Source organism: Cynocephalus volans, chromosome 13 (genome assembly GCF_027409185.1).
Source record: "Cynocephalus volans isolate mCynVol1 chromosome 13, mCynVol1.pri, whole genome shotgun sequence".
Classification (NCBI taxonomy): domain Eukaryota; kingdom Metazoa; phylum Chordata; class Mammalia; order Dermoptera; family Cynocephalidae; genus Cynocephalus; species Cynocephalus volans.
Window position 1 is genome coordinate 109,119,195 of NC_084472.1, and position 21,064 is coordinate 109,140,258.

Consider the following 21,064-nt stretch of genomic DNA (forward strand, 5'->3'; position numbering starts at 1 on the left):
AACCATGTAATCAGAATATTGAGCACACAGGTGACCTTCTAGAAGGAGAAAGTAGACAAAGAAGAACAGTACATCAAGGATAGAGTTCCAAGCAATGGCTGAGGATGAGCTCATGACAGATTAAAAAAGAAACATTTGGACAAACAGGAGGGAAGCCAGGAGGGACAGCGTCATTCACAGAGAGCAAAGGAGGGAGATTTTAAGCATTAGGGGGTTAATCAACAGTACCAAATGCATCAGAGACCAGCACTGATGGGTAAAGACGGGAGAATGGAAAGTAATGACAGCAACTGTAGGCTAGTTTCTCAAGAAACTTCGCTCAAATCAGGTGAGAACTAGAGACTAACACAGGATCGATGGACAGACTCGAGAGAGAGACTTGCACAAGGTTGTAGGCTGAGGCCGAAGAACTGGTGGAAAGAGGAGATCATTGAAGGTTCTATGCCTCTGAGGAGCAAAGAAGGTAAGATTAAGAATCCAAGGGGGAAAAGACTGGCCTAGAATGGACACGGGCCACCTTATCCTCTGAGATTCACATACCAAATATATAAGGCATCTCTTGGCCTATGGCAAAAAAAAGGTCTGTCACTGATACAGAGAGACGTATATATAAATATATGTACATAAAATCCCTACAATCTTTTTTTTAATTCCTAATGTTATGATAGATATTCAGAGTTAGAGGGTTAGAGATGTCAAAGGAAAGGTCATCCAAGGCAAAATAGGCCAAGTCAAACTGCAAACTTCCAGGTCTCCTAGCACAGAATCCCAGAGTAACAGGCCACTCTTTCTCGTCACCCCCCCAAGTGCCCTATGAACCCAAATGCGCTATAAGCCAACTCCCCTTTCTGGAGACTTGCTCTCTGTGGCCCTTTGCTCCTCCCTGAGTAAAATAAACAGGTTGGATTAAAATGATCGGCAACAACCTATATGTCCATCGGTAGATGAATGGACAAATTGTCATGTAGCTGTAGGAGGGGATCCTACACAGCAATAAAAAGGAATGAACTATTGATATACTCAACAATATGCATGAATCTCAAAATGATTATTCTGGGTTTAAAAAAAAGCCAGACCCCCCCCCACCCAAATAAGTATGTACTGTATGATTCCATTTATATACAATTCTGCAAAATGCGAACTAATCTAGCATGACAAAAGCAGAGCGGTGGTTTTGGGAATGCGGGAGGGGCATCCCTGGGAGGGGCGGGAGGGAGAAATAACGAAGAGGTGTGAGGATACTTGGGGGCGTGATGCATGTGTTCATTATCTTGATTGCAGTGATGGTTTCACAGGTGTATACATGTCAAATTTAAATTGTACACTTTATGTGCAGTTTATTATATGTCAATTATACCTCAATAAAGCTGTGTTTTTGCAGCTTATATGTTTTTATATAATCACAAAATGACATTTTGGTGACTTCCAACTGACTTCCAACAAAATTTTTTTCTTGATGACTCTTTGGTCCCTTTACCCATCTGCCTTAAAGAAACATCACTAGCCCCAAGCAAATATATATATATTTTTTGGAAGGCACCAATCCTGGTTTTTCCAACTGAAAGGGAAAAAAAAGAGAGAGAAACAGAGACAGAGAGAGAGAGAAGAAAGTTCTAAGTAAGCCAGTTAATAATTAAGAACATAGTTCACTCCTCTTCGCCAAGCTCACCAAAATCTTACTGGGATCAAACATCCTGAAAGATGACCTCTATTCTCTGTTTTAGAGCCTAAAGTAAAACAGAAAAATCTAAATCAAACCAAAACTTTTTCCAGCAACTTCCAATCTTGTGATGTAAAAGAACTGAAGCCAAAGATTTTAAGAGTTGCCTGGTTTCTTTGGGGTTGACCTAGTTATTATTAAAAAGGGGCTCTAATTGGGAAAGAAGGGTCTCTTCTCTCTTTGGAGTGGCACTCTCACTAACAATTAGCTTGATAAGAGGACCAAGCAAAGAGCAATCTAGAGATAGGTAGATGTGGGTTGCTGGGTGAGAGTATTCTTCATCCCGCATCAACCTACAACTGCAAATGAATGGGCCCGATTTAAGGTTTCGCAATTTCTGACCACCAGTCTACATTCCTGAGAGGTTACATGTGAGAAAAATGTGGGGTGTGTTTGTGTTTTAAGTAGAATCATATTCCAGTTCCTTTACTATAAAAAAGAAACAGACTTGGGATCATTTGAATTCTGCCTTTGTAATTACCAGCTTTGTGATCTTACACAATCCCTTAACTTCTCTAAACTTCAACTTCCTCCTCTAAAATGGAATTGAACTCAAAGGACTGACCTAGAGATTACAGTAGAAAGTGTAAGGCATTGTGCCTGATACATGACAGCACTCAATAATGGTTTATAAAGTCTGTATAGGAAATATCTCTTCTTTGGATAAGCCTACATTTGGTTATTACTAAACAACACATAACTTAAGTTTATCCTCTTCTCACGCTCTGTCACATTAATAATCTGAACCCACAAACATGCAAGAACACACTAAGGTTTCAATAAAAAATAAATAATATAATATAATATAATATAATATAAATCTTAACATAGACTTTTCAAATGTAAAAAAAAAGAACACACTAAGGAAATTTTGTTAAAAACAGCAAGAGCTATTCATTCAGTGAACCAAGTGTGCCAAACATTGTGTATGCTTTTCTTGATTTGTTATTTAATCCTCGCAACAGTCCTATCCCCTTTATATTATTATTACCCCCATTTTACAGATGACGAAAGTGAGGCACAGGTAAAGTCATTTTCCCAGCTAGTAAGAGGGCCAAGATTTAAACAAAGTCAGTCTGGCTGTGGAGTATCTGAGGCTTAACCACTACTCCAAGTAGTACTCCAAACCACTACTGCAAGTTTTTAAAAAATGGATTTTTAAACACTTTTGTTAAACAAATCATCACAGACATCTGCTTGGTAACTCTGGATGCTGAGTCATAAAAATCAAAGGTCTTTTAAGAATAAGACTTTCAGAACTGTTAAGATCATCATCTGCTGAAGTCCACCCCCTGCCTCGAGGCACGGCCACAACTAAATAACTCGGGCCTCCTGAGAACAAAATCTCATTACTTCTGCTCACAGTTCATTCCAAATTTTAAAAGGATATTCTTAAATTTCCTATTTAAAAACTTTATGCTGCAGGCTAAGCCCCATTCCTTGGGTTGATAAAGCCCAATCTTTGCATTTTTATTACTCAACTATTAAATAAACGTTTATTGAACATGCCCTGCTGAGTTACATCACCCAACATGGGGAGAAACACCTCTCAAGTTCTGATGGATCAATCAGGAGACTGGCCAGCTGTGCCTATGTGCGTGCTGGTGGCAGGGGGGTGCAGTGACTAAAGGGTAGATGAGAGGCCCTGGTTTACGGGGGTGGGCACAGAGCTTCCAGACAGCACCATGGAGCCCACTTAAGGGTTTAACCACATAGTGCTGAACTATCCCGACACAAACCACCCGGAGCAAGCCCCGGAGAGAGAGAGGGCCAGTCCCAAACAGCCATTTCCTTTTCCTGACTCCTCAATCTAACCACCAGCTTGCCAACTTCCCTGGGTGGAAGTTTTTCATTTGCTGAAAGCTATAATTAAGTGTGCTCTAGACCGTCTCTCCTGCAACTCGAGTGACTGAATTAGAAATGCCCCAGTGTGACGGTTGGGGACAGTGTGGAGCCCTGGGCCTGGGAGACACGGGGTCTGGGTGCTGGGCCTGGTCCCACGATGCCTTCAGTCTGCTGCACCTGCGCCCGGGGCCGCTGACGGAGGGACACAGAGACACACACAGTCGCTGCCCGGGGAACGTGTCTACCCAGGAACGCGCTGGGGCAGGTGTGACAGGGGCAGGACGCTCCGGACACGAAGGAAACGCAGAGGAGCTTCCACTAACTGGTCGTCCTCGTCCATTAAACCTGGAATAATAATACTTTCTTCATCTACTTGATGGTGCTGTGGGGACCTCAAGGCCAAACTTTCCAGAAAAGTCTCAAGAACAGTTCAAAGTGGGATTGTTGATAAGCGACTTCATGATGCAACGCGCACGTGTAAAAGACGTTTCGATGCGCTGCGCTCCAGGGAAGCGGCGAGCAAAGCGCTAGGACGGCGGCGACCCGCCGGTACCTTCTCAGGGAAGACACAAAACAAAACAGGTCCAGGAGAAAGTGGGGGGACCCGGAGCCACCTCTAAAGTGCCAGCCTCGGCCCGGGCACCTCGCGCCGGGCGGCTCCATCTTCGGGGGCCCCGCAGCGCCCCGCCCGCGTCGCCACCCCCGGAGCCCAGCGGCGGGTCCTCAGCCGCCCGGGCCGAGTCGCGGTGCCCCCTGGCGGCCCCGAAGACACGGCCCTCCGGCAGCGCGAGGGGCGGGGCGAGAGAGGGAGCGAGGCGAGGGGTGTGGTCCTCTCGCGTGAACTGTGGCGTCATCGGCGCGACGGCCCCGGAAGGAAGTCGCGTGCTGAGGGGTGTGTCGGTTTCTGCGGTTGCACGGGGTTCGGACGGGTACGGAGCGCCTGGAGGGACAGCCCGGTACGCGGCCCCCGCCCCTCGGTGCGCGCACGGGGCCCGCTGGCTGCCCCCGCCGCCGTCGGCCCGCGGTCCTCCCGAGACCCCGCCCCGGCACCTCTCCCCGGCCCGCCCACTCCCGGAGCGAGAAACCTCCTTCGGTCCCGTCCCCTTCCCGCGAGCCCCCAGGCGGGACCGAGCGGAGGACCCTGTCTCGGAGGAGGGCGGGGAAGGGGCGCGAGGTGGGGCGGGACGGGCGTCTGCAGAAGGGACGCAACTGCACATCGGTGGCTGGACGCTGCCGCGGTAAAATAAGCGCCTCGCAGGGACGTGCGCCCAGTTACCTTAGACCCGGGAGGCCGAACCCACGCCCTGCGAGGACGCGCCCGGGCACGCCCGGCTGAACTGTGCTCTCGGTCACCGTAGTTCTTCCAGATCCTTCCGTGCTCAGGAAATGAGTCTCTAGATCTGAACGCAGTTGGACCCAGATGTCCCGGAGTCGCCCCGCCTGGGGCACTCCCTTTCTTCCCCAGCCACGGACCTGGGGGCCTGTCAGGTGCAGAGTGCCCGAGTACGTGGGAGGCAGTGTGGCTCCAGTCTTGTTCAGAGCCTTCTCCCATTTAGGGCCAAAGGAGTAACAGGGGAGGTGGACGAAAGGCCAGAGACTCATGCGTTGGAACTCTGCTGGCAGCTGTCTCTGCCACTCCAGCCTCTGAAAGGAGTAAATAATGGTTTCCTTTGAGATGGCAGGCAATTAGGACTGGAAGGCTCTGACCAGAATTACATAGCCACAACTGCCTGTCATTTGACTTCCTGTGTAATTTGGGCCACTGTACTGCAGCTGCCTCTCTTCCCTTTTACTATATGAGAGGCTCCAGTGACAGCACATTGGTGTTCACAGGAAGAGAAAGCTGTATTCTAAAGCCTGCCCAGTTGGCATTGGTTCTCCCTTGGGCAAGGGCTGCATCTGGAGCCGCTGCCTCTTCAGTGCGGTGGGGAATATAATTCCAAAGTTAAGGAATGGGAATGTTGACCGAGAACAAGGACGAAATGAGTTATCGATCTAGCCTCCTGTTCATACTGCAACAGGCTGGGTATGAGTCACTTCCAGGGAGTTCAGCTTGGTAAGGTACTCTCACCGTCATAGCTTTTGTCCTGCATGTCGGACCACACATATTTTCCCATATCTTTTCCCTAGGATAAAGGTTCACTGATGGCTCAGTTGGGAGCAGTTGTGGCTGTGGCTTCCAGTTTCTTTTGTGCATCTCTCTTCTCAGCTGTGCACAAGATAGAAGAGGGACATATTGGGGTATATTACAGGTAAGGCAGAGACAGGTAGAAGCTTACAACTTACTGTTAAATGGCTCTCTTTCCTAGTCACTGTCTAGCAGATTCTACTGAATGTCTTTCTTTATACTTTATTGAATAGAGAAGCCTTTTTAGATTGAGCTTTTATGTCAGTGACCATGGGATGCCGTGGATGGTGATTGATAAATGTGTACACAGATTTAGAAACAAAACCTGAAGGAAACCAGTGCTCCTCGCAGATAGACCCTGAAATATTCTCCTTTATCCCTCTGGGAATCTTGGCTCCACAGTACTAGGTTACTCTGCAGAAGCCAGCTGAGTCCCAGTTCTTGATGGCAACTTGAGAAGATAATCCCTGCTAATTTGGGATACTCTCTTAAAATTAACATTGCAGGAAAATGAGCCTGTGGGTTGATTTATCTCAAGGCAAGCCTTGGGTTTGTAGTGTAACAATAAAGGAGCCCATTATGTCACTGTTTCTTTATTTGCTTGTTCTGTTTGTTTGTTTGTTTGTTTGTTTTAATTATATTTGACTTCATAATATAAAGCAAAGTAACACTTGTAAATGTTGGGTCACTTTCCGTTTAGTAACCTTCATGACAACATATTTTGCTTTAAGTCTTTATGAACTCCTTCTTATATGCGCCCTGTGATGCTTATTTCGGGATTGCCAATAGCAGTGTCTAAAATTCTGATTGAGTTCCTTCTCTCTCCTTTAATTATTTCTCCCCACTGTCTGCTTACATGTTCTCCAAAAAGGCTTTTAATTTTATTATTTACATACAACTTGATTATAAAGATAACTATATTGCCAAATTATAAAGTGTACTTAAAATTATTCTTTTAGTTAGTCATGTCACTGGACTCCAACATTAGTGCAGTTAGTTAATAACTATATTACTGGATTTAACTGCCTTAATGGATTGCCACAAACTCAACAGATATGACAAAGTAAACCAGACTTCCTCTCAAGTATAGCCAGAGATTCTGCTGTCTATTGCACTTAGCCTGCATGCCTGTTTTTCTCCTTGCAAGAGCTTCCTTTTATCAGGCTTCCTAGAATATTAGGGCCAAGTGAGAGGAAGAAAGGGATCTGTGGACATGGCTCTGGCACATGTCACCGAAGAGAAAGTTGGCCCACATGGTATTTTTCACTAGAGGTATCTACTAAAAACCCCCTTACTAACTGAACCTGCTTCTCTTTCCCTCCTCTGCAGAGGTGGTGCCCTGCTGACTTCCACCAGCGGCCCTGGTTTCCATCTCATGCTCCCTTTCATCACATCGTTTAAATCTGTGCAGGTATACTTGGCTTACGTGGTACAGTCAGATGACCACAAATTTGGGCTGTTGACTAGTACATGACTTGAAATTATTTAGCCATTAGATGAATAAAATGCTTTTTTAGAGACTGACACATATATATATATGTGTGTGTATGTAGTATATCTGTACGTGTATGTATAAAGAATGAGGATCCATGGGCCATTTACTTTAGAGCTTTACTTGACTGTTGAAATAGCTGAATGGGGTCACTGACTTGGCCCATCAGCTCCAGCTAGGAATTATTTCTTCACTTCAAGACAAAGCCAGAGAAGAATCTGTTCTAAATATATAGAAAGAAAAGTCAGATGCATGTGTGTCTGTGTGTTTTAAATTGCAGTCTACCATAAAAGATCGAAACAAAACATGGTATTTTTTTTTTAAACATGGCTCTTATTTGAACTTGAGAAATGTGAACATAATTGGGGACGGGGTTTTTGAACTGTACGAATGGAAATGACATCTAAAATAGGAGTAAGATTAGTTGTGACATCTATAGCTTGGCTAAGTTAGACTAGCCGTCTTTGAAATATGCCCAGCTAAGAAAATTAAGATTTCAAGAAGGACTTTTAAGCTGACCCAGGAAAAACATCCTGGGATACCTCATAGGCATTTTCTCCATAAGTTTCTTCTGCCATTTACCATGCTTTATGACTTTCAAAGTCATTCAGTACCTTATCTCATTTGAGTCTCACAGTAATCCTGAGAATGGGCCAAGCAGCTCTTACAGTCTGAGACAGGTTAAATAAGGAATCTGCTGTTTCAAAACTAGTAAATGGAAGAGGTAGAAGTAAACACAAGTTCTAAGACTCCTAATACAGTGTATTTCTCACTAAACCATTATTACTCTTCCTGTTCACTTACAGTGAAGCTGGAATAGGCACCTTTGCTTGGTTTAGAATCATACCCTGTAAGGAAGGAGGGTCAGGTGGGGTATTCATGTTTAATAAGGCAAAGCTCGACCCAAACAATTATTCAAAGACAAGGACATTTGGGATTCAGAAAAGTACGTTACTTTGTTCGTTACTGCCCATCTTATAGCATTTAATGTTTCTTCTATTTCCAGACCACACTCCAGACAGATGAGGTGAAGAATGTACCTTGTGGAACCAGGTAAGGTACCCAGAATAGAGCTGTTAAGCCCAAATAAGTAAGAGACAGGACTATCTGGCTATCTGCAATAAGAGACGGTAAAAAGGAAGGCACCCGTTCTTGGTGATTTTACCAAATTTCCTGCCCCCTAGCTAGCTCCCTATATTCTGATTTGACCAGGTGGTGGAGTGAATAGAGAAAATCATAGAAGATTTGGTAGGGGCTGGAATGCCATAAAGAGAAGTTGTCACTTACTGTTTTAGAAATGAGGATCCACTGAAGGTTTTTAGCAGATTAATGACATGATACAGGAAGACAACTTTAGCATAACTAATGGAGAATGTCTTAAAGGTAGAGAGATACCTTCAGGGCGGGAGATCCAAAGAGAACACTATTGTAGTGGTCCAGTTGAGAAGCCGAGAGGATATAAACTGGGATAGAGTAACAAAGTAAAGAATAACACAAAGAAACACTGCAAATCCAGAACTGGAGCATCCCATAAGATAACCAGCCTGATCTCTTCACAAAGTCGCTGTATTTGGAGGGGTGTTGCATTGAAAAAGAGACTTACAAGAGGCATAAACAAATGCAGTGGTGAACCTTGATTAGAACCTAGTTTGAAAATAACAGCTGTAAAAGACATGATGGGAACTGTATTAGTCTGCTCAGGCTGCCATAACAGAATACCACAGACTGAATGGCTTAAACAGCAGAAGTTTGTTTTCTCACAGTTCTGGAGGCTCAAGGTCCAAGATCAGGGTGCCGGCAGGGGTAGTTTCTTTTTAGACTGCCCTTCCTGGCTTGCGGATGACCGCCTTCTTGCTCTGTCTTCACATGGTCTCTCCTGTGCGTGTAGGAGGAGAGAGAAAGAGATCTCTGGTGTCTGCTCCTCTTCATATGTCCTGTTGGATGAGGGCCCCACCCATATGACCCTTTTAACCTTTTCTTTTTTTTATTTTTTGGCAGCTGACCTGTACAGGGATTGTAATCCATGGCCTTGATGTTGTAAGGCTGTACTCTAACCAACTGAGCTAACTGGCCGGCCTCTTCTTTACCTCCTTAACGGCCTTTCTTCCAGATGCAGTCACACTGGGGGTTAGGCCTTCAAAATTGGAATGGGAGTGGGGGAGGTGTGCTCATACATCAGTCCATAACAGGAACTGTTGGGGAAATTTGAATAAGGACTGGGTATTAGATGATGTGAAGGAATTATTGCTAATTCTGTTAGGCTTGGTAATGATATGGTTATTCCTGGGCAATGCTTGCTGAAGTGTTAGGGAATAAAGTATCATAATTGCAACTTACTTTGAAATGTTCAGCAAAAAAAGAAAATAAATAAGGTAAAATGTTAATGTTGAATCTAAATTCAACATTCTTGGTGTATGGGTGTTGTACTATTCTGCATTTTTGAAATATTTTTATAATGAACATTTGAAGGGAAAGGGAATGCTGAATTTAAATGAAGTGAAAACAGAGTGACCTTGTAAGTTCTGAAAACTTTTGACCTTCCTTAGTCTTTTTCCTGCAATAGATTGCTTTAATCAAAAGGCACTGCTGACTCAAAAGGTATGAACTACTCTTTTCTTACTGGTACCCCATAAGTCTCACTTGTTTCTTCATAGAGATATTTTTAGGAGGTATGATTTCTCAGGAAATTGTGTTGTTGCTATGGGCTCTGACGATCTCGCATTTGGAGACCCAAGATGCCTTGTCGCCTCCTGTGAACTCTTCTGCACCTCTTCTACCAAGTCACACATCTTATGCCATCACTTTAGGAGACTGCACCATATTCCAGAGCTTGCTAATGACTTCTTTGTCCATTCTCCCTCTAATAGTGGTGGTGTGATGATCTACTTTGACAGAATTGAAGTGGTGAATTTCCTGGTTCCAAATGCAGGTATGTCCTCCAGTTTACCCTCACGACCATTTTTCTTTCCCCAGCATGCCACCCCTTTGTCTGTCACAGCACCTCAGGAAGGAAGGACTGCTGTGTCTGAGAAAGGTTTGAGTCTTGCATTTTCTTATTCTGAACCCTCTCCTTCCCTCCCAGTGTATGACATAGTGAAAAACTATACTGCCGACTATGACAAGGCCCTCATCTTCAACAAGATCCACCACGAGCTGAACCAGTTCTGCAGTGTACATACACTTCAAGAGGTCTACATCGAGCTATTTGGTAAGCAAGTCTCCTGATGCTTTAGCAGCCCTACTTCTCGCCGCTGCCTAATTCTGAGCTGCCCACATGGAGGTCAGGAAGTAGTAAAGAATCCAGTGCTCAGGCCTGCTCACAAAGGGAGTTCCTAGAAAATGTTGATGACACTGGAAGAAGGTCCTTATGGTGGTCAAGCTTTGGCCACAGGAAAAATACTGGAATAAAAAGTATTCACTTCTGGCTGAATTAGAGGACTAGAATGAATATGTGTTTCCACTGTCCCTAGAACATCATTCTATAATGAAGACAAGGTCAGTTCTAGAAGAACCCTAGAGATTATCCAGCCTGACATTCTCCTTTTAAAATAAGAGTATTGAGGCCCAAAGCGAGAAAGCCACAGAGACAGTTGCTAGTTGGTAGCAGAGCTGAAGCTAGAGCCTCCCTCCCCTGGCTGTCACTTAAGTACTCTTTCCATCGTGCCACACTGAATGAAGGGCACCCAGAAATGGGTGATGAGAATGGTATGGTTCACAGCTCATTCTGGAAGTGAGACAAGAACCACAGTTCCTTACAGTTCCTAGAAACTTTGTGATTTTTTTTTTAACCTTGTACCTGTAGAGATGAATAGGAAAACACTTTAAACAAAAAAAATCCACTTACGGATCTATCTAAGTAGATACCTTTTGTCCTTTTTACTTGGTCAAGAAGCCTGACTTCAGCAGCAAAGGAAGGGAAAATTTTAGTAACTGTTATAGCTCTTTTGTAGCATTCCGTTTAAACTTGCTGCTAGAAATTTTCTAGTAGCCAATATTAAATGAATTTTTCAACCAATAGTACAACTTTTCTTGATACTAGGACTGGACAGTGATTTTTCCAAGGAATTCTTATAAAAAGGACCCTAAGTGAGACCATTTTTTATACTGTAGTCGATAGAAGGAATCACTGACATTTCCAGTGATCATAATTAAGCAAACAGCCTTTCGCACTGGTTAAGATTTGGAGAATTATTAGAATCACTTTTAACTTTTCTGCAGCAGAAAACAAATCTAAAGTCATTTTATCAGGTTTGTATTCTTTTGGTTTTGGATTTGGTGTGCTTCTAAGAAAAAATTGGTAAATTTGCCATTGATTTTTTTCTTACGTCAAACTAATAGAATTTTATACAATATTAATTTTCTCTCTAGCCATTGTTTTAGGATTTGTGCCATTAAATGAACATTTCAATGCATTTAGAACAACAAAAGACAAAGGATCTCTAACGTCTCTAAAGAGAAAATTAAAATACTAATTTTTTTTTGCGTTAGAAAACTTCTTCTTACAGATAAACTTTGTAGCTTAGTGAAGTATAGTTTCTTCTGCAGAAGAGCTGGGAAAATGTATTAGCTTTGAAGCTTTTTTCCTTTTAAATCATGGTCTTGCTGTCAAGCTCTATCTTACCCAGAATCTATTTGCATCCATAAAGGAGAAACTCATGTCTCTAATCATGTTCCTTGAACTCAGAAAGTTCTTCTGTAGTTTCTTCCTCCCAGGATCTCACAGCCCTGACTTTAAACATAATTGTCATCACCTCTTACTCTACTATATCCTCTTTGCCCATTTTCTAAAAACATTATCTAATACTTGTTCAGAAGTTTACCTGAAGAATTTCTTTGTGTTTACTTAGTAATATAACTTAATTGTCATTTATCAGCATTACCGTAACATACAAACAAAACATCTCACAAAATACTTCTTCCAGGTTTTCCCAGGAAGTTACTAGTGCAGGGCCACAGGTTTCTACCTCGACTCAGATATAATTTAGTCTGATAAATGGCTATGTTATTAACTTATGGAGGGTACAGGCCATCTTACTTAAGGTTTGGTTGGTATTCTATTTAAAATACAAAATATGAAATGTAATATTATTTCTGGTTGGCAGATGGTTAGACCCGTAGCAGGTGGGGGGCGCTAACTTTATGGGATTTCCTCCTCAGTGCTAAGATGCTGCAAGAGCATATCTGGTATGTAGAAATATAACAATCCCTTCCTTACTGATAGGACAGTTGAAGAAAGTACTGTTTTAAAATTCCGACAGTCAAAGCTCAGTCATCAAAAGGTTCATTATTTTGGCAACTAGCTAACTTCCATGCCCTCAGCTTTGACATCTATAAAAGGAAGGAGACTCACTATTTCTCAGAGGCTCTTGTTTGGGCACAGGTGACCAAGAAATGGCCACTTAAAGCAGATGGCAGCTGACAATACAGGAGGTGATTCAATTTAGAAGTCCCAGGCTGGTTTCATTGAATCTTTTTCTCTGACCTCTTCCAGAATCTTATTGAGGATCTCATGGACAAAAGGCAGGGAAGAGGGCTATAAAACTCTGCAAAGGCCCAGGCCAGAGAAGGCAGCTTGGGGGCTGCTGTTCTGAGATCACAGCTGGAAAGGGGAGTCAGTTGTAGCTCTTCTTGCACTTGTCTGTAAAGAAACTCACATGTGAATTCCAGACAAAGGAATCAGGACCAAAGCAAACAGCACATCAAAAGACTTGGGCTCATTTCCAGAACTATAAATGTTAATTTTCCCCTTGTGTTGTCTGATGGAGTTCTTAACAGAAACAAGTCTTCTTTGGGTCTCTCCTTGACATCAGAGTCTGTTTTTCTTTTAGAAACTTCTAAAATTACTAGATTTAATATACTCAGCTCTTTTCAAAAGACCTATCATAGCCCTTCTACCATCCTTCATGAAAACTGTGAGCTTCCCTTCTCTTTTGCTGCTATTATCTAGGGAAAGACTGCTGCCTGACTTTCAAGAAATGTGTTAGAATTGTTTTTGTTGTTTTGGTTTTTTTTTTTAAGCTCATTTCCCCTATAGGTCATGGTTGATATTTTCAATAACAAAAGTGATTTTATCTTGAGAAAAAGGAAGCTCTCACATTTAGCTTATGTAGAGGGCTGCTTAAGCATGCTGCTCCAAAAGGCTTGCAGAGGATCTTTAGATTCCTGGACTTTGACAAGTACACTACTTTGGGAAGACCTTTTGCCTGTAAGGTGCATCCTTGAGCTAGTGTTTTAGCTTGTATTCTACCCGTATACTGTCCTACCTTCTGTCTAGAAAGTATAACAATTCCTTTTTCTGTGTCTCTCTTGATTCCAGATCAGATTGATGAGAATCTCAAACTGGCTTTGCAACAGGACCTGACCACCATGGCTCCTGGGCTTGTCATCCAAGTAAGCATCGTCACAGTAGGCAAGTCCCCCTCTGATATTGCATCCCCTCTTCCAAGATCAGGGACCAGTGGGAGGTGGGAGCTGCTTGTGTCCCTCACCACCCTCACTTTCCCGTCAGTTGCTATTTTTATCCTTCTCCAGGCTGTGCGGGTGACAAAGCCCAATATACCTGAGGCGATCCGCAGAAACTACGAGCTGATGTGAGTATACTCTGTGCCTAAGCTGTGACCACCACTCTCCCTCCGCCCACCGCATCCCATCTCAGAGCTAACTGAAGCTGTGCACAGCTTTTCGGTTATTCCCTTTCTTCTTTGTTACAGCCTATTGCACTGTAAGATCAGGCAGGCACAAAAGGGCTCCTGAACTGTGATTGAGAACCACAGGAGAAACCTTTAAGAGCAGTGATGCTTTTAAAAGGGCCAGGGGGCCTTGTTTACGTTCAATGGCTCATGCCAAAGGTAGAGGAGGGAAGGAGGAGTAAGTGGATAGACAGGTTTTACTAATGTAAGTTATGTTTTCTTTCCCACAAATGAGTTTTTTGGAGGAGAAGGGGAGCCATGATGTTTTCTGCAACAGATCAGCTTTTACCTGGGCCATTGAACAGCGGAAGAGATTGACTCTCAGGGGACAGTGAAGCTCCTCAGAAGCTCCTCTGTAGGGGCCTCACCACTGCATACTTTTTCCCCTTCAGGGAAAGCGAGAAGACAAAGCTCCTTATTGCAGCCCAGAAACAGAAGGTGGTGGAGAAGGAGGCCGAGACAGAGCGGAAGAAGGCCCTCATTGGTCTGCATGTGGTTCTGAGATCCCCTTTCAGGGCAGAAGGGCTGGGGGTGGTGGGGAGACGCAAGGAAGACTCAGAAGCAAGGTCGAAATTGTCAGGTCATGGCTGGCAGTAATGAGTTTTGAGTTTCCACATATCTCTTAAATGAAAGGAGCCCTTCCTGTTGATACGTAATTCATAATTACTGAGCACTGACTGGGAGCCATGTACCTTTCTAAGCACTCACTATGTGAATCGGCTCAACCCTTAAACCACCATGTGAGGCAGGTACTATCATTAATCTCATTTTATTGACCTGAAGCCCAGAGAGGTTCAGTGGAATACCCAAGGTCATGTGGAAAGTAGTGATGGAACTGGGGTTCGAATCCAGGACTCTGGCTCCAGAACCTGTGTTCCTAATCACTATACTATCTGACCAACCACCAACCTGACTGCTTCGCATGGTGAAATGCCAGGGAGGAATGTGTTAGTTCCTTACTCCTTAAAATATTCCTTTGGGAGAAGTACGCTGTGGCATAGGAGAGAACTTAAGGCTTGTTCCTCGCCTCTCTTGGGCCTAGGTCTCCTCAGGTACTGTTGTGAGCTGGTGGTTTGGTCCTGGGCTCACTGCTGCGTTCCATTTCTGCCCACGTGTGCCTGTCACGGCTGCCCTCTGGGGCAGGGGCTCTCCATCTGAGCTCACCCAGTCTTGTGCGTCAGGGCACTCAGACCAGGTAAAAGGTGAGATGAGTCAGACTTTTGAAATATTTAAGTCCTTTTCCAACTTCATTTCTTCAGAGGCAGAAAAAGTAGCTCAGGTTGCAGAAATCACCTATGGGCAGAAAGTGATGGAGAAGGAGACTGAGAAGAAGATATCGGAAATTGAAGGTGAGCATAAGTGATGTCAATGTCTGAGTTTCCTCAGACCCCACTTTGTGGCAAGTGGGTGGGAGGGTCGTTTCCTTTGCTCTTCAGTCTCTGTTCTAGGATGTCATGCTTTCTCTGAAACTTCAGCTTTTCTCTGTGCCTAGACTTGAGTTTTGAGGCTAGCACCAGTTTTCTACTTCAGAGAGCAGTCATTCATTCATTCAGCAAGTGTTGGCTGAGTGCCATCATGTGCTAAGCATTTTGTTAGACATCAAGAAAGGAGAATCACATAGTCCCTGCTGTCTTGGAGTTCACAGTTGAGAGGGGCCTTGGAGCATTGGGAGTAAACCAGGAAGCGAGGCAAAAAGACCAGTGCTCTCCCTCGTGTCTTTGCTATGTCCTCCTCAAAAGTCAGCACCGTTTTTTTGGTCTTGAAGGCTCTCAAAGTGCATTTAGATATAAAGTTGGGTTTGAAATAAACACTTTTTTAGCACCAATGACACTGGAGCTTGAGAGAAATGTTTTCTTTGCTGGCTTTTCTGAACATCATTCACCTTCAGTTCCTCCTCCTAAGCCCTCACCTCCTTCCCACCACCCACCTTTCACTTCATGTGGTGCCTTATGTCAAGCAAATTCCAGGACCAAAATGGGACCTCAAGGTCCAGCTTCAGTCTACAGTGTTATGTCCAATTATACTCATTATGAGGCCTGTCAGGCTTTGCAGGGTCCCATTGAGGAGCCAGTTAGGACTTCACAGATCAGCAGCTCCTCATTAGGGAGCTCTTAGCAAAACAACACACTTTTATTTCTTATAAATACATGTCATCAGGTGCTAAGGTCTGTTGAGTTAGCCACATGGCAGCCAGAACCCAGCCAGGCTGCAGGCTCTTTCCACCCAGGGTCACTCCGAGGGCATGCGGTAAGAATGCCCTCACCACCCACAGACTGACCTTTCTCCCCAGGCATCTTGCTACAAATATTATTCACATGAGGCTGTCCTCATTTCCAAGGCAAGGGAGTAAATATCAAAAATTTTACATCAGCTTGACAGAAAGCTGGTCTCAGTTGATTAGGGAAGTATATTGTTTTCATAATGGAATTAAATAGTTCTTAATCCAAACAAGTGTTGGTCTGGACCATGGCTGTAATTCTGTCTTAGGACTGTGCCAGCTTAATCACTGTTAATTAGGACCTTTTTGAAATGATTGATGAAAATAAAAGGGAAACGAAGATGGAGAGGGACTGATTTATATTATGTTTATGGCATGCAGTTTTAGTTATGGTATTATGTTTTAGTTTTTGGATCCATCTCTGGCCATATTCAGAGTCTCCTTTGGGCTTCTCTTGCTTTTGTTGCATAGCACAAGAAGCATGAGGTGGAGAGCTCTGGAACTGGAGCTTGAGGCAGGTCCCACTGCTTGCTTCACTTTTGTGGAGCTCCAAAAGGAATAAGCGTGTAGAATAGGCAGTGTCTCTCAGTAACAGTGCTTGCTTTCGATAATGCTGTCCAAATGTATGTTTTGGGGCACAGCAATAGACTTGCTCATAACTCATCCCCATCATTGGGAGATGGTTTCAAAGCATTTTTTCATCTTGGTTGATCCTTACAACAACTTATACAATAGGATAAAATGCCTTTCTCCTAGGAAACCAAAGCACAGAGGAAAAAAAGCAGTCTCCCCAAGGTCACAGAGACAACTGGGGGAAGAGTTACAGGGACCAGCCTATAGCCTTGTCTAGCCTCTGACTTCCTGCAGAACACGTGGGTTTTGCAGCTCGTCCAGCTCACTGCTCTCTTCCCTGCTCAGATGCCGCGTTTCTGGCCCGTGAGAAGGCAAAGGCTGATGCCGAGTGCTACACTGCTATGAAGGTAGCCGAAGCCAACAAGGTAAGGCCAGCACAGCCTGACGACAGGGGTCTTTGGGTTTGGTTTTATATTGCTTGAGAGTTCCCAGTGTTGAATGGCCACTCCCATCCAAAGCCCCTCGTGGCTAGAACTGAGGATTCCCTTCTCCTCAGCAGTGCCTTTATAGAAGTATAGTTTCTCTGTTAACCAGGGAAACTTCTAAAACTCTTGTAACTCTGTCTTGAAGGTCTGAGATTACTTTCTCTTAGAGAAATGCTTACCCTGTTACTAAGGAAACAGTGAGACTGTGAATAGTAGAGGGGCCATATTTCTTGAACAGAGGCCTTCTCTATATGGAAATTGAAGGGGTACCACCCAAGATTTTCTCTAATATGGTTCCACCTAAGTCTTCTTTACTTTTTTTACACAGCTGAAGCTGACCCCTGAATATCTGCAGCTGATGAAGTACAAGGCCATTGCTTCCAACAGCAAGATTTACTTTGGCAAAGACATCCCTAACATGTTCATGGACTCTGCGGGCAGTCTGGGCAAGCAGTTTGAGGGGCTAGTTGACAAGCTAAGCTTTGGCTTAGAAGATGAGCCCTTGGAGGTGGCCACTAAGGAGAATTGAAAAACAAATGTATACAACCTCAGATGACACTTAAAGAGATCTTTATTTTTTAAGGTGAACCAGAATGCTCCTCTCTCCCACACTACCTTCTCTGACTCTCTTTGAGTTACTGTGGTGAAAAAGAAGAAATGGACTTAAATCTACTCCCCTTCGTGGGAGGGCAGGGCAGGGATTGATGATTTGGGGTTTTATTCAGGTAAGTAGATTGCTTGTGATAAGATTTGTAAACCATGGATTTGACCTTTGACCTCCAGACACTGATTTTGTCCCTTTAAAGCTGGCTTAATTAGAGATGCTATCATTAAGGAGTGGGAGCAGTGCAGGGTGTTGCCTCCAGATGGTTTGACTTCCCTTATTTGAGAAAATGCAGTCCACTGTTCTCATCCCTGCCTCCAAGGTGGGAGATGCCCGTGGGAGAGGCCAGCAGCTGAGCAAATACTTGCTTGAAGTTTGCAGCAGAGCCATGGAGAAACAGCTGCAGAGAATGTTGGACTTCCCTGGTGGTTTTGTCAGTGCATGTGCGAGTTATTTCGGAGGCCTACTCTTTTGAGCCCTCATAAAGAAGAACTGGTGCTAGGTTTTACAAGATTTTCTATATACCGTGTTCCTTGCCCTAGGGCTCAAAGAGTGGTGGTTTCTGACTCTCTTTCCACAGTCAGAGCTTGGTCATCACCACACAATTCTTTTTGAAACTTTTCACCTTTTCTGTGATTTGGTTTTTTCTTCCCAAATAATCTGTTCATTGGTTCCACTCAGCACCAAGAAGACAGGAACAGACAACTGAAGTGTCTTAATAGCTGCTGAAGTGGGATCATTATATCTATTAGCTACTGCAGTACCTGCTTAGCAGATAATGTATGTACCTTGAGATCAAGTGTCTTTTTATTGTTGTGGAGATTCTACATTGAAAAGCTCTTATATGGTGTATGGAGGGGGAGGAAGAGTCAGCCAAGAGATTTCTTGGTCTTAATGCCTATGGCTTGTGCTGGGAGCTTGTCTGACATAGTGATAAAAGCGAGCCTATTCTCTAAATAGCATGTGTTTTTAAATCCGGGGCTCCAGGTGGCTACACAGGGGTCAGACTGAATGCTAACTCTCCAGAGACAGCTGTGTGGATGCAAGTCAGAGTTCATGCCAAGTCCCTGGATTGGACTGGCTGTGTCAAAATCTGTCCAGAATGTTTTCTTTTTCATAAATAGTTAGGAAAGTTTAGAGTCACCCTGGGAAATTTGGGATGGGGAGAGACAACAAAACAGAGGGTTTTTTTATAGCCTAAAATTGGGGGTGAGGGTGGGGGATATAATCTATACAGCCCATGCATTGTGCACAGATTTGTTATGTGGAGGGCAACTATCTAGGGTTCACTCGCAAGCTCACTGGTACCCTCCATGACCAGCTCTAGGTTAGGAGTCAGCCATATTATTAGCTGCCACCCCCAAAACTCCTACTGTACCTCTCTTCCCTAGGTGAATGCTGTGAATGATACTTGCTGGTACCAAGCCTCACCTCACTTTTGGTCCCATGCCCAGACTTCTAGTTTACTGAATGGTCCCAGAACTCGGGCCAACTTGCTCCTCAGTAACATCAGGCTTGTCAGGAGTTTGGGGAGCATTCAGCCTGCCTGGGAAGATAGAAAGTGTTAACTCCCCTTCAAATGTTGCCCTTCTCTGTTCTAACTCCTGGGATTTAGAATTCTCAAACATCTGGTCCTGGTCACACTTCGTGCAGGTAGCAAAATGTTCCTGGGAGTGACAGATTTTAATGTGCTCAAGAGTCTTTGCAGAAGATCTCCTAAGACCTGCACAGGATAAATATTAAAATACATTCATCTTCCTCCCATTTCAATGCTAATAATCACTTGTTAGGGACAACATGACACACCCAGCATCCCCTGTTCACATATATGTCTGCTCCTTTTACTCTGAGCTCTTGCTGCCTGGGCCTCAGAAAACAACACTTCACTGTAATGGATTCAGGAGCAGGGATATCTCAGCCTCTCTAAATAGCATGCTTTGCTCAGGATCTTAACTTGAAAGCCTCTCTGGTACTGACACCCTGTGAGAGCCTCAATAGAGTAAAGTCCTGATGCAACTGCCCGTCCCCATGTTAATGTCACTCTGTCTTTAAACAAAAAATATATTGTCATACCCATTAGCATAAATCCTATGGTTGTCTGTACCCATCTGAACAGTAAAATCATGGAAGTCAGCTGTTTCCTTAGCATGGGACAACTAACCCATCTGTCTGTGTGACTTTTTTTAACACTTACTAGAAAATCTGATCTTAAAACATTTGAATTCTAAACATGTAAAATGTGAGAGCCTGCAATTTTGTAGGCAGTGGAGTGATGGCTGCTATTTATAAATGGAACTTCTATCAAAATAGGTAACTGTTTATAAAATTCAGTTTTTGTAGGATTTTCCAAGGAAAAGTCACCTTGGTTGAATGTTTCTTATTCATTAAACTTTGTAGAAGCGATTCATACTCAGTACTATTTTAATCACTTTTTTAATATAGGGACAGAATGTCTGCAAGGAAACCAAAGTTTGTTAATAATTTTTATATAACTAAAAAAAAAAAATAGATTCAGAAGGATCTGTGATCATATTAAGTTGGGACGGGAGTTGGGGTAAATCACTGAGAGAATCTTAGCAATGTAGTGATCCAAAAAAAGGAGATGTTTTATAAATGACCTGTAGCAGTTTCTGTGGGTCTGTGTATCTTTCAACACTGATAATTTTACCATTCAAAAAGTGAATAGTGCAAGTAAGGTGGTCATATTTATTGCCTTAATTGTTTATTTAAGTTTGATTGAAGATAAACTGTATCTTGGCTAGTGGCTACTCTATGAACTTAACCACTACTTCTTTAGTCCTAAGGGTTCTAGCCACTGTTTTTGTTGTTTCCCATAAAAGAGGTAACAGCCAGTCATATTGTTTGTATTTCCATTCCTTTTTATTTCTGCTTTTGTGTAGCCTGGTGATTGAATAATCCAACTAATTCTACTTTGAAAGAGCCCTGAGGGCTTAATGACCCCCTTTGTAAGTGAGAAGTCATTCTTGTTATTTCAATCATTCGATAAATGATACTGCTGGATTAACTGCCTTGGGTTGACAGCTGGAGGAGTTGTTTTGGACAACACTAAAAGTCTCCTTGAATTTATGTCTTAGTTTTATTTTCAGTTCCGCTAAATAAAATGAGTCTGCATTTACTTTTTTATTAAAGTGAAATTTAGCAGTAGCTAATATTAGGATAGGTGAAATAAAGAAATTAAAAAATCCCTGACTAGTGAGTTAAGTAGATTTCCCTCAAAATATATTCAGAAGAAAATCTGTCCCCATTATCAACATAGAAACAATAAACTAATTTGTGAGCATGGCATAAT

General features: G+C 43.3%; 1 protein-coding gene across 6 annotated transcripts; it reads left to right on the forward strand.

Moving 5' to 3' along the window:
* Positions 1–200: 200 nt before the first annotated feature.
* ERLIN2 (ER lipid raft associated 2) lies at positions 201–20,837 on the forward strand. 6 transcript variants are annotated; one of them, XM_063076882.1, is made up of 12 exons: positions 201–463; positions 5,696–5,817; positions 7,023–7,104; positions 8,192–8,238; positions 10,053–10,114; positions 10,268–10,393; positions 13,502–13,575; positions 13,717–13,775; positions 14,267–14,358; positions 15,134–15,223; positions 17,011–17,090; positions 17,479–20,837. In XM_063076882.1, exons 2-12 carry the CDS (start codon positions 5,711–5,713, stop codon positions 17,677–17,679), a joined length of 1,020 nt encoding a protein of 339 aa, XP_062932952.1. In that variant the 5' UTR covers positions 201–463; positions 5,696–5,710; the 3' UTR covers positions 17,680–20,837. The 6 variants fall into 6 exon arrangements, with proteins under 6 accessions (XP_062932952.1, XP_062932951.1, XP_062932956.1 ...); XM_063076881.1 differs by lacking the exon at positions 201–463 and adding an exon at positions 4,378–4,521; XM_063076886.1 differs by lacking the exon at positions 201–463 and adding an exon at positions 4,543–4,803.
* The last annotated feature ends 227 nt before the right edge of the window (positions 20,838–21,064 follow it).

What these genes read in the sequence shown, in the direction of transcription:
- ERLIN2 (XM_063076882.1), top strand. Translation starts at nt 5,711, where the DNA reads ATGGCTCAGTTGGGAGCAGTTGTGGCTGTGGCTTCCAGTTTCTTTTGT. An exon ending in CGCAGAAACTACGAGCTGAT is followed by an intron (nt 13,776 to 14,266) that starts GTGAGTATACTC and finishes TTTCCCCTTCAG; the next exon opens with GGAAAGCGAGAAGACAAAGC. An exon ending in GAAGATATCGGAAATTGAAG is followed by an intron (nt 15,224 to 17,010) that starts GTGAGCATAAGT and finishes TTCCCTGCTCAG; the next exon opens with ATGCCGCGTTTCTGGCCCGT.